General features: G+C 40.7%; 1 protein-coding gene across 7 annotated transcripts in view; it reads right to left on the bottom strand.

Annotated features, from left to right (window-relative positions):
* Positions 1-13,651, bottom strand: part of MAP7 (microtubule associated protein 7) — a 159,685-nt gene that overhangs the window by 131,171 nt on the left and 14,863 nt on the right. For 3 of the 7 annotated variants that reach the window (XM_019732714.3, XM_019732719.3, XM_019732720.3), the window contains exon 1: positions 8,401-8,704. The exons of 2 other annotated variants lie outside the window; for them this stretch is intronic. In XM_019732714.3, coding sequence (XP_019588273.3) covers positions 8,401-8,533 — 133 coding nt within the window. In that variant the 5' untranslated portion in view covers positions 8,534-8,704. Of the gene's footprint in view, positions 1-8,400; positions 8,705-8,886; positions 9,105-13,651 lie in introns of those variants that run through there. 2 more of the 7 variants (XM_019732715.3, XM_019732716.3) reach the window with 2 other exon arrangements.

Here is a 13,651-nt window from a genome sequence, read left to right as displayed (position 1 = left end):
CAAGGGAGGAAATGGATACTTCTTTTAGCAGCACTTTTGCATACCTGATCCCTCTAACCCCTTGAAAACCAGCGAGCAAGATGGATTGGAGGCACCACTAGATCTCCAATCTTGTCGGTAGGTGCCCTCTCGATCAATAAACCTTTCCTCACTCCAAGCTCTGACGTTGTAAGTCTTGGCCTTTTGAAGAGTCGGGCACAGACTTTGGTTTGGTAACAGTGATAACAAGTCCTAACAGAGACCTACCCTGCTGGCTGGCTGGCTAAATAGAGTTGAAGTCCACGTAGCATCAAAGGAAACGTCAATGTTGCTGCAACTTGCGGCAGTGGAGTGAAGATGATTTTGAAGTCACCGGGTTGTGAGAAAATGTTGTAAAGTTGATTGAGGATTGCAAGTGTTGACCCAAGTGGCCAGTTTGGAGTTCCATTCATAACGCCTGCTAATGTAGTAGTATTCTAAACAGCTAGATGAGTAAGGGGAAGCTATAGGATAATAAACACCACGGAGTAAGAATTAGGAAAAGGATTTCTACTGTAGTGTCATAGAATAATCAGACATAACAAACTTATAAAAAGATAACGTGGTTCCTGAAGCGAGCCGAGGGGGGAAACCCAGAGTGCTGAGTTTCTGAATCCTAAAGTCTCAGTTGCTACTTTGCATCTTGACACACTGCTGACCGAAATGTTTGCACCAGGAACTGTTCACCTACAAAGAACCTGTTTATCTGGGCCTTGAAAAAAAGGCTGAGGCAGAGATGGTACTATAAAAGAGAGGCATGAAAGGAAATTTCTGCGGGTGACTTAATGAGATGCGCTGGAATGGGTGCGGGACCAGAGGGAACGTGACGAGGAACACACTGGGATCTGAGTTCACAGCAGCTCTGGTTCTCTCTCCAAGATGTTTCCTGATCCACGAAGGAGCAGGCGGGAGTGGGAGACATGACTCCTCTGACCTCCGGGAGAGTTGAGATCAATGAGGATTTGTTTCCAGTGTAAATTGCCCCTGGCTTACAACTTACGGTTTATAGTCCTGATAGTTATTTTCAATTGTTCAAAAGGGAGGTAAATGCTTATAATACCTCAAACATGGCCGTAGTGAGTGTATACCACAAACTCAAAATGAACATTTCATAATGAGCTCCAGCAGGTGCTTAGAAGGTGCCTCTGGAATGGTTTGGCACTGGAATTTGGTCCAAGTAAGTCACTGAGAATCTGCAGACTCTCCCAGACATAACATCCTCACAGAAAACTAACAACAGGTCATCTCTGCATGAAGGATAGTGGACAAAGCTCTTTGATACAAAAGTCACCGTCCTATCACCAGGCAGGGTGATGACTGATCTGATATTTACAGGCCGTGGCCAGATTCAGACCAAAGCCCTGGACCCTGGGATGTTCCAAGTCCTGGGCAGCTGTGCTCCCTCATTTTCTCTGGCTGGCAGTGCCAGTGTGTCATTTCTAATTGGTCAGGTAACAAATATCTAGGGAGCCTCAACTATGTACTAGGACCTATATTAGGTGTTAAGGACACAGTGTGAGTGAAACAGCCACACCACCCTCTCAGAGTTTAGTCTAATCGGGGAGACAGACACTAAACAACCACTGAAATAAACACTTAATCTACAATTTGGTTGGAGCAAGAAAAGACAAGTACATGATCTTATTTTGAGAACCTAGAACACGGGACTTAGCCTGATCTGGGGACACTCTTAAGGAAATTATATTTAAATGGGAGGACAAGTAGAAGTTGACCAGGTATCGTGAAGCGGAGAGAGGAAAAGAAGCCAAAGTACACACCAGGTAGAGGGACGAGCTCGGCCTCAAGATACAAAGACCCACCAGCAACCACATTAACCAGCAGGGGCAGCCGCATGGTGCTGCGTCCAAATACTCACTGCTGACTGACTAGTGAAAGAAACACCATAGAGAAAAAGACAGTTTAAAACAAGAAGTCCTGGTGCTAAAAATAGCATGAGAAAAGAAAAATGGCCCCAATAAACTGGCAGCCCCAAATGTGAGTGTCTATAACCTGTACCCCCAAGCCCCGGACATTTCCATTAAGCAGTACACGCACGCACACACACACACAAACACACACACACACACACACACACACACACACACACAGAGGAGGGATGAAGAGATGGAGGGGAAGAGAGAGGGAGAGAAGTAGAGAGGGACAGAGAAGGAGAAAGAGAGCGAGAAATAAAACAAAAAACCCTAAACCTCAAAAAGTACAAAATTTAAGGGGGAAAAAAAAATTCCTTTTGATTGGTTTCCAGGACAGCAGAGGAACATGGCCAGACGTTCTCCATTAATTCCCAGGAATAAAAGGCACACAGTCCCTTAATCGTATTTGAAATAACAAGTGAGGTAATCTGACATAATGTAATGTATTTCCCTTGCTTCACAGGACGAAATTACAGGGTACTGCGATGAGTAATCCACCTGCCATCTAGTCCATCTGATCCATGTGAATAAACACAGGACAAGGATCCAGTCACACATGCCTATTGTGGGGAAAGGACTAAAACGGTCTCAGACTAGAGGCAGCCCTCCTGGAAATTTTCATTCATAAGCAAGTTAAGACAAAAGGTGTGAGATTAGACCAGGGAAAATATCGCTATAATAAACAGACTGATTAAGGGGCTGGAACAAAGAGAACATGTTGGAAGAAGTTACCAGAAAATGTGGGACATCTGATTACAAATTACCATTTTTATAACTATCATTTAATGAGCCCCAATTATTTTCCAGAGAGTGTGCTAAGTGCTTATATATTATCTCTAACTCTCACCACCACCTGTGAACATGATTTTATTAATCTCATATTACAGCTGAGAAACCTGAGACTTGGAAAGGTTAAATAACAGTCACTTGCCTATTTCCACATGCAGTGCTTTTTCTGCCACATCATGTAGTCTCTCACCCCAAACTTAGTCTGAATTTCTAACAAACATGGCAAACTTGGACTGTGGCCCCTCACTACTACTCCACCTAGTCAAACATTTCCCACCACGTAAACTGACGTTCCTGAATGTCTATGGTTCTGTAGTATAGGGGACCAGAGGCAACAATTTGCTTGTAAGGGGGAAGACTTCTTTTGAAGGTGCATTTTGATTTTGATTTTGTGCTACCTTGTTTGGGAAGGTTTTAAAAGGGGCTGACAGAGATTCCACCCCTCTGCCCCCACACAATGTCACTCCTTGACAAATGCACTTTATTCCTGATCTTGAAAGTTACCCTATGAGGAGTCCAGAGGTGACCCCAGCCCCTACACTGTTGTTCCCAATGATGGTTTTAGGATGACACATTCCACTGAATCCACCGAATATCCTGGCACTACTGTATTAGGCCTGCATCTTTAATTTAAGGAAGAATCTAGACCCAAGAACCATATACATGCAAGATCAAAACTGTGAAAGTAATTTTCCTTGGTCTATACTCCTAAGCTCCTTTCTCATTTGACACTCCACACTGGACCTGGCACAGAAAATTCTTTGGAATCTAGACAGAATCTATTAGAATTCTCTCAGTTAACAAAATCATCACTGGGCAGATAGCCTAAACACAGAACTTGGCATTTTATAGTCAGCAAAAATATTCGGTGGGGCTCTGGGAAGTGTTTCAAACACAATGTTTTAGGTCCATCTGTGATACACTTTGGGCCTTTGCATCTGGAGCTGAGGTATTAATATAACGGGGGTATGTCTTGTCTTTTTGGCAAATCTAGAGCATAACCTTACATATAGAGGGGCCAACATAAACTGGGCTTTTTCTAAACACCTAGAAGCTAGGAGAATTAAGATGGACTCTCAATAAAACGACCTTTGTTGCTGTGAAGGTGTTAGTTTCTGCTAAAAACAATGCCAAGGTATCTGTCTGCAGGTCACCTGGAAAATCTTTGGTAACAAGAAATTAAATTTAAAGTTGCTCCTGGAGATATGCTGATGTTAGTGGAAATGGATACTCAATTTAACTTTCCAATAAATAATGCCCAAGATTTATCAGCTGGGAGAGTTCTCATCAAAGCCTTGTTTCTGGTTCCTATGGTTGGAGCAGTCAGCTATTTCAGCCCCGTCAATTATAGCTCTTAAAACAGGAACACGATTTTTAAGCCTTTTAGTTTTATCCAGCCAGCAAATTCCATTATATATATGGTACCTCACTACACAAAAAAAATTGTCTGTGTACAGGTTAAATAATGTTCCCTTTGTACACTGTAGTACATATAGTAATTTCTACTTCTACTAATACAGAATGTCTGGGAGACAGTTACACTCACTCAATAGGTACTTAAAAATCTAGCGAGTACAAGCCACACATTAGATGTCGTGAGCCTTATTCGTGACATCCCCTATTCTTATCATTTTTATATAAAAGCTTTGAATAAAACATTATATTTATGGTCTCTCTAGCAAATAGAAATTACACCAATCGATTTGACTTTGAGATTTCCTCCTCATAACAAGGATTTTTGATAGTATTGTTCTCCTAAACTACACTTTTGCTTCACCAGATATAAAATTCTACTGCTAAAACCTTTTGCCTAGTCCCAAAATGGTACAAACAAGGGCATTGGGAACAGACAACAGATCAAGTCTTACAGAACAAAAGAGGAAAAGAAACACCGAAAAGTGTGAGAATGATTCTAGAGTGGCATTCACACTTCTTGACATAACACTCCTCTTTGAAAAGAAAAAGAGTCATGATTTACAAAGAGAACATTTCAGTTGCTAGATCATCACATATCCAAGAGGAATATAACTGGTGAAATGGTAGATTATATTTCATTTGGAAACCTTAACTGGCAGAAATTCTCCCTTTATAGTGGATAAGTCAAAAGAAGAAAAGTCACTGAAGACTCTGTAAATACACATTTTAACAAAAAGGGAGGGAGAGGGTGAGAGAGGAGAACACAGTTTCTCAGAACTACTGTGTCCCGATCTCAAGGAGAAATTTTATTTCTTTACAGTCTAACCTGCAATTAGCTAACAAAAGGGACAGACGGCATTAACTTAGATATTAACAAAGTAGTCAATACCACTGTATAAATGTATTCATTCATTTTTCCACCAAAAACGATGAATTGTATAATGGAAAACAACAGAACATGGTAGAATCCCTGATATACAATTAGATAAATGCAGGGTGGTAGAGAGTAATATGAGTAATGTAGCAGACACATCCAAATGGAGTCCTGTCTCCTTCAAAGTAGTTATCGTAGGAGGACAAATCTAATGGTATCAAGATTTCTTAGAATTCCTATGTTAGAAATACCTTCAGAGCCTATGAAAATTGTATTTGAATGTTAAGTTTACCTCTGGTTCAATCATTATTGACCATGTTCCATGCACTCTGCAAAGTACTTAGTACTTATAAAGAGAAGTGGTCCTGGCCCTTAAGAAGCTTCCAGTCTAGAGAACGGCATGGATGTGAGCATAGATCATTTCATCATATTACCAGCCTTTCCCCTGATTTCATTTATAGTCTTGTATTATTTGTACATACTTGTCTTCTTCCACTAGACAGTTAAAAACTCTGAGGGCAGAAACCATGTCAGTTATCTTTGCATCACTTCCACAATGCCCCAGCAGAGTAATCTGCAAAGACGGAGCATTTAACAAATGTTGGTTTAGGGAGAAAAATGTCTTATTATTTAATAATCACACTGTGCTCAGCAAAATTCACCATAAGGCAGGTTTGTCTTGAAACATATCCAAGGGTATTTAGTCACTGCAATCCCTAAACAATCTCTCGTTAAGTCCTAAGGTCAGCATTACACTGAGGCTTGGGTTCTGAAATGTAAGAGCAAAAGCACAAGCCTCCCCTCACTCCCAATTACTCTCTAAATGTCACATGTCAGTAACAGCAAGGCACGTAAAACATTTACATTCCTATTCATTACATGGGAGAGCAATCTCTCCTTCAAGAATTGGTCCAGTTTACGAGCTACCCAACCTACTGTCTCACCCCACCCCACCAGCTAATTCTGAAGCCACCAGTGGGAATCAAGATCGCAATCAACATGTTCATTCCTACTGAGTTCGTTATGATGGTTACCCCACAGGACAGTACCTGGAAAGAGGTAACTTGTCATTAACCCAGGGTAATCCTGAACAGAAGCATTTAGCTTACTGAATTTAGAGAGCAAGCTTCTTTATTCCTAGTTATGACAGAACAAACATTCTAAGCATGAAAATGAGGTTTGGACATGGTTGGCTGATTAGACCATGGAGAGGGCAGAAAAGAAAACAAGGTTTCTGATTGCTTATCTGACTAGTCACTCATGAAAGATAACCTGTGTATTATCTTTCTATAATATAATGATTTGAAAATAATAATTTAGAAAACAGAAGTCCATTAAAAGTTGTAAAAGATGGTATAGGCAACTAGTGACTGGTAAGAATCCTATTCAGAGCAGGCAATAACATTTTAGTGGAAAAAGAGAAATGAAATTGCCTCTAAATCCACATTACTGTGCTGCTTTGCAGGAAGAGGCTGTCTGCTCCACGAAGCCCTTTTTAATAGGCACACTCACTTCAGGACCCGAACATATCTGGCACCAGGAAGCAATTAAGGATGGACAAAGCGGGGGGGATGCAAATTCGGAAGGTCCCAGCTCTATAGACTAGAACCATGTTGTCCAAGAAGGTACCCACCAGCCACATGTGGCTAGTTAAGGTTCAATTAACTAAAATGAATTAAAATTTAAAAATCACTTTCTCAGTTGTAGTAGTCATATTTCAAATGCTCCTAGCCACATGTGGCTAATGGTTTTCATACTGGACAGTGCCTACGCAAAACAGGTCCATTATTATTCTTCTGATGGACAGAGCTAGACTTGAAAGTGAATATTCCTCTTGCCAAGAGGGTAAATGATTTGCTGCTAACAATTTAAAGTACTGCATTTTCATCAAGAGCACACTCTGGTTCAACTGTCTAATTCATTCGCAAATGAAAGAATCAGATAAGTCACCTTCGATTTACAGCATCATTAGACTCCTGAGGTCCTCTGGTCCTCAAACAGAAGCCACATATGATAGTAAAGTAAAAATCAACTACAGTACTAAGAGTCCACTTATTAAAACTTCTCAATATACAGTCTTTTTAAAATGATGTAAAATATATACTTTGGGGTTTAGAGTTTCAATTATACCGGGGGTGCCAAAAAAATATATATACACATGACTTGTATTCATCTTTTGTTATCGGTATATATTGAGTATCGCAATTTTAATACAGTTTTTTCCTTTCTTAAAACGTGTGTACATTTTTTTTTTGCCACCCTCTGTATTTAATAAAAGCAAACTGCAATTCTTTCAGGACCCAGGAAAAAGAAAGCCAGAGCCGTCAGACACTGGATTCTATTTAAATACTCATTCTACTATTGCTTAAATATCTGCTTGTTACTTTGCCATGCTACTGCTCTGTACCACAAAGAAGAAAATTTGATATCCAAGAACAATTTGAATGCAAGCTAAAATTTAATCAGCACCCAGAAACAACAAAACTGATAGCCTATTAACTTAAAAGAACAGCTTATTTATTTTTGGGAAGGGGTTGCAAGAATGAAGATACTGGGAAATTTAAAATGCAAGCCTTAATACCCTTCTTCAAAAATGCATGATGTTGCCGTCTTTGATAATTTCAGCCCTGGTAGTTCGGAGCCTGGGAGGGAATGAGATGAAGCTAAAGATGATGCAATACATGAGCACTCGCGACGCCGGGCAAGCTGCTGCTCCATTTCACCATTATGAGAGCAGCACAAGTTGCAAACCTGTCCTTCCTGTACCCAGCACCTTTCCACCTCTATACGATGTTCAAGAGCAGAGTTATCATCAGAAGTTATGAAACCTCATGGTCCTCTCTCGCTCCCCACTACAGTCACACTCCATGTTTGTTTTCCTCTCTAGGCTCTTGGCATTTCAGACTAGGAAAGGGACTATCATCTTGACCCTCTGTGCCCACGCAAAGGCTGCACTCTTAGGTCCCTTTCTCGAACTCATCTGTTTCAAGGAGAAACTCACCTCATTAAACAGAACTCACTTGAACCTAAGGAAGCTGGGGAAATGTTCCTTTAAAACTTGGTAACTCATATCTCCTCCTCTTGGTGAGGACAGAGTCCTTGGTAACTGCTTTAGTAAGCACGTGAAAATTAAAGCTCTCTTGGCCAAGAAAGTAGCGTAAGTCAAAAAGGCAGCTGATCTCAAACCTCCCAAATCTGCAAAATCTGCTCTCCATTTCACGCACACACAGCCTAGAGTGTGTAAATACCACCAGCAAAGTTTGCCAGGAGGCCACTCCACACAGCATGCATCACCAACACAGTTTGTAGAATGTGCTATAGGCAGCATGGGAAACGGGCTGGCTCTGACCAAAGGGTAGAGCTAATGCATACCTTTCGGTCTTCTGGAATTTCCATTCTTTTGCTGTTCGTCTTCCTCATTAATGGTGAATAAACCAAGGGGAACTGGCCTTGCATTGGTCTTCTTCAGTCTCTCTTGCCGGAGAGCTGTGGCTGATCCAGGCATACCGCTGCTACTTGTTTTTCAATTATTGTTATATATTAAAAATATATGCTTATGTAATTGCAGCTCCCAGGAAGCTGCTAGTTTCTAAGCTGCCGGTTCATTTGAGCACTTGTAATAGATCCCCTATGGGTAAACAGTGTGCAGACAGCTGACAGATACTACCAGCCACTTGGCAACTGAGGCCCTGCAGTTCCCCCTCACCTAGCAGCAACCCCCCCCCGCCCTACAAGCCCCCTCCCACTTACTCCCCACAGGCACATGTGCTGGCCAGAGCGCACACACACACACACACACACACACACACACACACTTTAAAGGCCCGCAGATTCAGATGCCTCCATCCACTGCCTAACCTGTTCAGATCCCAGCTTCTTCCTGCTGCAGCACCTTTTCCCAATCTTCTTCCTGCTACTGCACAGTACAATCTTCAGCACACAGCACAGAGGGGAAAATATAATACACTGCTGTTAGCAGTTACCCTGACAACCCTGCCATGTCCTAATCAAAGAGGGCTGGGAGCAGCTCCATCTCCCGGGCAGGGCGGAGAGGGGCTGAGAAGCGAGAAGCAGCAGGCCACCGGGAGGCTGGTCCTGGGAACTCACCAGCAGAGGGTCACAGTGTGAGGCGAGGCAGCCAGCTGGGCAGCTCCCTCTTCCTCTTAGCCGCAGGAATGGCAGGATGGGAGGAGAAACGGAGTTTTGCCTGCACAAGCAGCAGCAGACTCCCCAGTATGGAGAAAAGGGCTCAAGGCAAGAAGGCCAGGGTTGCCATTGTAACAATATTTGCAAGTCCCTGGATGAATGAAGGCATGACTGGTACCTCCACAGCTCACTCTGCTCGGAGTAACACACCCCAGCTTTCCAAACATTCTTACAACCCCCGAGTCTGTATAAACACAGGTTTGGCCACACCTGTCCCAAGGACTAGCATGGCCATGTACCCAAGACCCTCCAGTGAAGACAGGCAGAGGAAGGTCTCTCACAGAGATGACAATTTGGGATATACCTTCTACAAGGCAAGTAGATACAAATGAGACACTGTAATCCTCCAAAAGGAAACAAAAATCTGTCTCGATTATATCCAGCAACCCCACCCCCACCCCCCCAACTCCCCGTGCTTTGGAAGAGTCACTACCAGCAGTGCTGTGCAATTCTCAACACTTGACCCAATTTGAGTCCTGTTTTGAACTGTTTTTTTCCAAAGCACGCAATCATGTGATTATTGTTTGCTCCTAAAATAAAAAGCTTTCTCATTTTAAAATTCTTCATTTCTAGGCTTCCAAAAATTTATGCTGTGTCTGAAAAAAATTTAAACTTACAACAAATGACATTAAAAGATTCTAACCACCAAATTAAGAAAATATTTGTTTTTGCCTTTTAATCAAACTCAAGTCTGCTGAGAAAGTCCAAAGTAATTTTCCCACCCAGACTGTTCTCTTAACTTTTTCTTAATAGTTAAACCTACTGATCCAGGAGGGCACCCAAAGGCAAGGCAAGAAACACATCCTTTCTAAATCCTCTGCGTGGAAGGGTAACTTTGAACAATTCACTTTTCTCTTGGTGCATAGGTTTTTCTCTGTAAAACTGAGGTGACGACATCATTTACTTTATTGGATTAGGGGCAAGGATTAAATGAGTGTAGTGCTAGCAGTAAGAAGTGCTTAATAAATATCAGCTGCTTTTATTATATTTTATAATACATTTGTTGTAACTAGTCCATTTTTGCTCTGTAATTATTTTCAAGGTGTTTCCAGTTTAGCTAGCAACTCCTTCAAGGAATACCTCTATTTTTTTAATCTACTCCTGCTGCCCTGCCCAGTGCTGCAAATGTACTAAACGGTTAGCAAAAGCATGCTTAAAAAAATAAAAAAATTCCTTCAAAGGCTGAGGGATTTAATTAGGTTAACAGGTGTTTAGAGCTATTGTTTGGAGAAATGCAGGAAATTTCAGATATGGAGTTTACTTAAAATCACATTAATGCATGAGATACATAGCATGTTTCCCCGAAAAGACCTGGTATTACATATTATATTATATTATATTATATTATATTATATTATATTATATTATATTATATTATATTATATTATATTATATTATACCTGGTCTTATATTAAAATAAGACCAGCTTTTATATTAATTTTTGCTCCAAAAGATGCCTTAGAGCTGATGGTCTGGCTAGGTCTTATTTTCGGGAAAACACGGTATTTACAATAAAATAAATAGATTTTTGGAGCTCAATGGGTCTGAGAAAGCTTCTCAATGAGTGTCTTTTCACATGTAAGGAAACCGAGGCCCATGAATTGAAATTCTTTGCACAGGTCAAATGTTAGTTGGCAGCAGGTCTATAGTGAAAATTTAGATCTTCTTCTTCCTAGTCCAGGGCTCGCCTTATGACACATATTTGGCCTACATAATTTAGAACCTAGATCCCATTCTCTAGCTTCTATGGAGATGGCAAGATGTGGAGAGAGAAGGAAAGGGAAGATCTATGACTCAAACATTCAAGATCTTATTGTTTAAGAAATAAACAGTGGCTACAAATTGGTTAATGTACTTCCATAATTCATTCTGTTTTCGTATACCCTTTTTTTCTGAATTAAATATGATTTTTTAATTTCCTATTTTTCTTTAATCAGATGATCAATAAATATAAGCCCAACATCCTACACATACATATTTGTGAAATGAAAATATTTTCAAATATACTTTGGTTTCTTTCTTCTACTTCCAGAGTCAGGTTAGTATTTATACTGGTAACACACACACACACATACACACACACACACACACACACACACACACACACACACAGTTGAAACTTCACTTTCCATAGAGAAAGTGAAAATCTATGTCTCAAGCAAACGACAAATTTCATTCAAAAATGTTCCTCACTCAAATAAAGCTAACAGCTTCTGATCATCTCTGCTGAGTTTAACAAAAGTATTACTAAAAGAGGTAACGTTAAAGAAAAAGGGATCTCTTCATCTATCTTCCAAATAAAAAAAAAGAGAGAGATGACAACATTTAGGAGGCGGCCTAGGAGGAAAATGAAAACCTTCCTAAGAGTGGCTTTTTAAAACCAACGTGGGCACTGAAACTCAGATGATTTCTGTAGAAGATGTCCATTCCATTACTTTAAAGGATGGCCTCAAAAGTTGTATGGGAAAAATGTAACAGCAAAGCAAAATCTTGTCCAGATAAGATTACGAATCTTACAAAGGAGCCCTCCTTAAGTCTGTGGCTGCACTCAAGGTAACCAGCAGAATGAAGGTACCAGGAGAGAGATCACAGGCCCTTTGGGACACAGAGAACTGGAAATGAGCCCAGCCATAGTTTTCCTCCTCTTAACTTCAGTGGAATACCCCTCAACGACAAAGCTGGGATTTGTCACACTCTAGCCTGAGATGTCTCATGGAAAATTTAGATTTGTAACAAAAAATGAAAAAAATCACCAAAATGTTTTTTTTTTTCTTCTCTTTTTTTAAGAATAGTTATACTTAAAAGCATTTATTAGGGGAAATGAAAGGAGGCCAAAAGTTGCCACCACCATACAACCCATGTGGCAGTGTGGGGTCAAATAAAGGACTATAATAATGGCCCATCATCTGGGAACATTTGCAACTTTATGTTAGATGTGCTAGGTGCATTAGATATGATACCTTTGTTAGTTACAATAGCCTGACAGATCAGGAAACTGAGGCTTAGAGAAGTTAAAGTCACATGGCTAGTTAGGTCACTGAGTCAAGATTAAACCCAGGCCCACTTGCTCTAAAACCAAGATGCTTTTGTCCTGCAGCCTTGTAAATCCTGACTCCACCACCAACTAGCTGTGAGCCAGTCACAGCTGTGACCAGTCACGGGGAAGCAAACAGTCCAAATCAAATCATCATAATAAAGGATGGATTTTTTTCTTCCCATAAAGTACATATTTTTTACCTAATTTAAAACATTTGAGATTAGTTTCCTAAAAGCTCAAACCCAGTCCAATGAATACAGGGATTAACTCTTATATAATTCCAGAATACCGTGGCTTGACTCCTATAGAGACATGGGGTCTTTTCTCTTTTATGCGCTGACCCAAAACGGAAGCATAAATGGAAAGGTGGATGGTCAGAACTTACATGTAAATATCTCCAGAAGTAAAAGGAATACCACTCTGAATTCTTCTACTGTTTCCCAGCACTAATAAGTGTTTCTAATTTGATATGGCGCAACTGACCTTGCATGTCACCTGCAGATACAGAATCTGAAATCAGGCCCCATGGAACTGGTATATGCAGGCTTCCAAGAGTCAATTCGGTTTTGTATTTGTTTTGTTTAAATTGTAAAAATAAATTGATGTATTAATGGAGACTTTGTACAAATTTGAGAGAAATGAGACACTTCCTAGTGCAAAAGGGTAGATTTTACAACTAGACTCTTTATACAGAGAAAAAAATGTTTGCAGTATAATCATAAAATGTACTCACAATCATAGGTGAAAATGGTACTACTCATCACCACTATGAATGAAACAGGCCAACAGACTCTTGTGCAAAGGCTATTCCCACCCCACCCCACCCCAAGCCCTTCCCTTAATACACAATAAATTTATGCCTGTCCATCATCTCTGGCTGCTGGGCACCTCTGGCCTAGCTCGAACCTGTGAGATGGGTGAGTACAAAACAGCATCAAACTTGCTGATCTGCAGGGGACGTGAGCGCATGACTGGGACCAGCTGTCACAGAGTTATGTAAATGACTAAACACACGCAGGCACATGCGCGCGCGCGTGCGCGCGCGCGCACACACACACACACACACACACACACATACACACACACACACACACCTTCAGGCTTCTGTTCACAGTTAGGCTTCCTAAGATCGTGTTGTAGCTATAAAATTGGAAAGTAGCATAGCCCATGAGTGATCCCAAGAACATCCTCTTGCAAAGAGAAGTCTGCTTCACCAGTGAGAAGCAGACCTAGATTTTCTTTTTTAAAAGCATAGTGAGCTTTACGAAAACATTGCTGAAATGGAAAAGAGCCTGAGTAGTACTAATTAAGGACTGTAGTTGAAAACAAATTATCACTGCAGGATTGAATGACCAGTCCCTGGAAATTACAGTTATACAT

The sequence above is a fragment of the Rhinolophus sinicus genome, chromosome 2 (assembly GCF_057876585.1).
Source record: "Rhinolophus sinicus isolate RSI-liver-muscle chromosome 2, RSI-T2T, whole genome shotgun sequence".
Lineage (NCBI taxonomy): Eukaryota > Metazoa > Chordata > Mammalia > Chiroptera > Rhinolophidae > Rhinolophus > Rhinolophus sinicus.
Note: the sequence above shows the minus strand (reverse complement) of the source record. Positions and strands in the feature narration are given on the sequence as shown.